The sequence below is a fragment of the Antechinus flavipes genome, chromosome 4, assembly GCF_016432865.1.
Source record: "Antechinus flavipes isolate AdamAnt ecotype Samford, QLD, Australia chromosome 4, AdamAnt_v2, whole genome shotgun sequence".
Taxonomy (NCBI): Eukaryota; Metazoa; Chordata; class Mammalia; order Dasyuromorphia; family Dasyuridae; genus Antechinus; species Antechinus flavipes.
This window is the reverse complement of record NC_067401.1, coordinates 105,900,973-105,905,179: the sequence shown is the minus strand read 5'-3', so window position 1 is coordinate 105,905,179 and position 4,207 is coordinate 105,900,973. Positions and strand designations below refer to the sequence as shown.

Genomic DNA, 4,207 nt, shown 5'->3' with positions numbered 1-4,207 from the left:
AACTACTGCCTCCATAGTGTTTGCTCATTGTTCATTGAAGCCATATGAACTTCTAGGCTTTCATGTTTATGCAGATATTCTCCCTCTCTGTTCTGTTTTTCTAAATCTCGTCACTTCCCTAAAACCCAGCTGAACCCACACTCCTCCATGAAACTTTCCTTAACCACCTCAGTCCAAAGTTTCTTTCTTCCAGTTACTTTTTTTTAATCTAAAATTTTTATTTTCCCCAGTTGCATGTAAAACAATTTTTACATTTGTTTTTAAACTTTGAGTTCCAGATTCTCTCCTTCCTCCTCACCCATTAAGAAGGAACATGTGAAGTTATGCAAGACATTTACATAAGTCATGTTGCTATAGAAAATATAGATCTCCCCTAAACCAGAGAAAAATAAAATTTAAAAAAGAATATATCTCCATCTGTTTTCAGATTCAATCAGTTCTTTCTTTGAGTGTGGATAGCATTTTTCATTGTAAGTCCCTCAGAGTAGTATTGGATCATTATATTGCTCTCCTGGAGTTTTCTACAGGGTTTCTCCCCCATTCTTTCAACCGATGATCTTGTGGCATATTTTATAGAGAAAATGAAGGCCATTCACCAGGAGCTCCCTTTGCTCCCCTTCTCTCTCTCTTATTTACTCCGGTCTCTCATGAAGACATACTTTTCAACAAGACAATCGTATTTCTTGTCTCCTTATTCCTAATTCTTTCAGGTCTCTTCTGTCAGATTGCCCCCAATTAAAAAAAAAAAAATCTCCCTGTTAAACCTTTTTCCAGGGTTGTAGTTTGGCCATGTTTGAGATGGGATAGGCAAGAAATTAAAAGATTCAGAGTCAAAAGCAGTATGAGATTGAACTGATGGACTATGTCATAAAGTTTAGGAAGGGAGTCTTGTGAAGTCAGAGCAAGATCTTGACAAAGAACTGAAGGTGAAAAAACTAGAGATCATAATGAAGATGAAGAATCGGTCAAGGAAGGCGAAATTGAGAGGAAGAGGGGGAGGATACATTATTTTAGAATTCTTGGTCATGGATGTAAATGAGATCAAAAGTGTGACCCTCCTTGTGTGGGTGGAGTGAGAGAATGTGTCATGGGAGCTGAAGAAATTGGTGACGTGGTAGTTAAAGATATTTAATGGACTTCAACATATATACCAAAGGCTGATGGCTTGCAATGTATCAGAAAAATTCTTCAGGCTTAAAAAAATTCTGTTCAGTACAATTGGGAGAAAGTAGACCTAGAGTGAGGTAACTTAGTTCCATATTTGGCCCTGTCACAAATTACCTGTGTAAGCTTAAGTAAGACATTTACTTATCTGTGTGAGTTTAGACATTCTGTGCCTCATTTTTTTTACAACTGTCAAATGGGTATAATAAATATTTAGCTTTCCAGGTTTCACAGAGTTTTCATAAAGATTAAGTGGGATGATGCATGGATATGCTTCAAAAAGTTTAAATATACAAATGTAATCTTCAATTATAAATCATCTAGTTTTATCTCCAAAAGAAATAGCAGTTTATAATCTATCAAATATTATCTCTTCTTTCATAAGCTTAAAGATGTGAATTTTGCTCACACTCCCTTAACTTCTTTATCTCAAAAATATCATTTTCTCATAGGTAACATTTTTGAGTGCTCATTTCACCAATTCAACTAAAATGTCCCTTCACCACACCAGTTTTCCTTAACTTCCTCTATTATTCATTAGTCCAGTGTCCCCTCTATAGAGTTTCAAATATTATGCTTTTGGATGCTTTGCCACTACTTCTCTACTTCTAGTTATGTATTAATGGGATGTCTCATCTCTGCCATTGACAAGAAAATTCCCTGAATATTAGGACTTTGATTCTTCCTTTGAATTACCCTTCCTCCCACCACTAATGTCCCTATGTTCCCCTGGATCATTTGCTTATTTCCTTTTGTTCCTGCTCCTGCATCTTTTTAACTTGCGTATATGTGTGCATTTGTTCTCCTCCTCCATTAGATAGTGAAGAAACCCACGGTCTAGAATTAGGTCTCTTCCATCTATGAAACATTTCTTTTATCCCCACTCAGTGTACAAAGCAGGACTCCACTCAAGATGCATATACGGGAGGAAGAAAGAGGAGGTATTTGTTATTCCATGATGTTGACTGACTTTTCATATCTTTCAGTCCTGACGATCACTTAATGAAGGCAAAGAATCACTCAGAGGTGAGTGAATTTGTTTTCCAGGGATTCTCAAGCTTTCAAGAACTTCAGGTTATTCTCTTTGTAGTGTTTTTGACCCTGTACATCTTAACCCTAGCTGGCAATGTAATCATTGTGGCTATCATCCGCATTGATCGTCACCTCCACACTCCTATGTACCTCTTCCTGAGTATCTTGTCAACTTCAGAGACCTTCTACTCTCTGGTTATTATCCCTCGGATGCTGTCTAGTCTCGTGGGTCTTAGCCAGTCCATTTCTTTCATGGGCTGTGCCACCCAGATGTTCTTCTTCCTTGGTTTTGCCATTACTAACTGTCTGCTTCTAGCAGTGATGGGATATGATCGATATGTAGCCATCTGCAATCCGCTCCGTTACTCTGTTATCATGAACTGGAAGGTCTGTGCCCTGATGGCATCCTCAGTTGCTATTACAGGTTTCTCTCTGTCACTTGTCCAGGCTGTGGCCATCTTCCGATTGCCGTTCTGTGATCCACTTATTGAGCATTTTTTCTGTGATGTCCGGCCTGTACTAGATCTGGCTTGTGTGAATACATTCATCAATGATATTCTGACCTTGATCATCAGTCTTCTAGCCATTACTGCACCTGCCACTTTCCTTTTTGTCACCTACATTCTCATCATCTCCACCATCCTGCGGATTGCCTCAGCTGCAGGACGACAGAAGGCCTTTGCCACGTGTGCTGCCCATCTCACAGTGGTTATTATACACTATGGCTGTGCCTCCATTGCCTACTTCAAACCCAAATCAGAGAATACTAAAGACCAAGACCAGCTGATTTCTGTGACATACACCGTCATCACCCCTCTACTAAATCCTGTTGTTTACAGCCTGAGGAATAAGGAAGTCAAGGATGCCCTGAAACGAGCTCTGGGGAGGAAACCCCTTTCTTAGTGTCATTGTAAAGACTGGGTGACCTTAACCCAAGACTTGGATGATTTCTCATGCTGACAGACAATTGTGTAGTTTTCTGGATTAAGGCAGCTAGAAATTTGGGGAAGTCCAATTTAATATCACTTGAGCCAAAAGCAGGACAAAACTGCCAAATTTATCCCACCTTCTTAAACTCTGAAAATATGCCAAAGGCATAGGGTTATCTTTTAGACCACTGTATAAATGTCTTCTGTTTTTGGTTAGCAGATTTTCATAATGTCACTGAATATTCTTTGTGGGTTTTTAGATGGATTTTTAAATTTTTATATTAAATTGATGAAATGTAGTTACTCAAACTATAGCTATAACACTCTAGAGAAATGAAGAAGTTAACCTCCAAACTCACATCCATAAAATGATTGCAAATGGTATGTTGTTCAAATTGATCAAAGGGTTTTTCATTGTGTAACTAGATTTTCCTTTTTACTTCCACAAAGATATAAACTACTTTAAGATTCCTCTCATCTTTAAGTACCTTAAGCTAATTTCAGAATCATAGAACTATAGCATTTTGGAGTTGGAAGGGATCTCATTAGGCATATAGTCTAATCAGTAAGCAAAATTAAATTGACATTATAACTACCCAACTACTCTTGACTATTACTAGTTCTGGACAGTTCAAAGATTTAGATTCTGGATTGGAAGAGAACAAAATCTTTATGTACAAAAATCATAATAATAATAAATTTACTTACAATAAAAATAATTCACTTAGCAAAAAGAGATATTATTGTCTTGTGCATCTGCTAAATTATCATGGCAGTTATATTGAATCCAAAAAATGTTCCAGTCCTCTTCTCTGGTGTACTTGGCTCGCTTCATCACAATATCATTGGAAGTGGCTTCAATCATCTCATTGATGAAAACAACCACATCCATCGGAATTGATGTTTATATTATCTTGTTGTTGCCATGTATAATGATCTCTTGGTTCTGCTCATTTCACTCAGCATCAGTTCATGTAAGTCTCTTCAGGCCTCTCTGAAATCATCCTGCTGATCATGTCTTATAGAACAATAATATTCCATAACATTCATGTATCATAACTTATTCAGCCATTCTCCAACTG

General features: G+C 37.5%; 1 protein-coding gene across 1 annotated transcript; it reads left to right on the top strand.

Moving 5' to 3' along the window:
* Positions 1-2,166: 2,166 nt before the first annotated feature.
* On the top strand, positions 2,167-3,099 carry LOC127559729 (olfactory receptor 10J1-like). The gene has a single exon (XM_051993703.1). It carries the CDS (start codon positions 2,167-2,169, stop codon positions 3,097-3,099), a length of 933 nt encoding a protein of 310 aa, XP_051849663.1.
* The last annotated feature ends 1,108 nt before the right edge of the window (positions 3,100-4,207 follow it).

Bases quoted from the DNA above. Each gene is read 5' to 3' on its own strand.
- LOC127559729 (XM_051993703.1), top strand. From the start codon at position 2,167: ATGAAGGCAAAGAATCACTCAGAGGTGAGTGAATTTGTTTTCCAGGGA.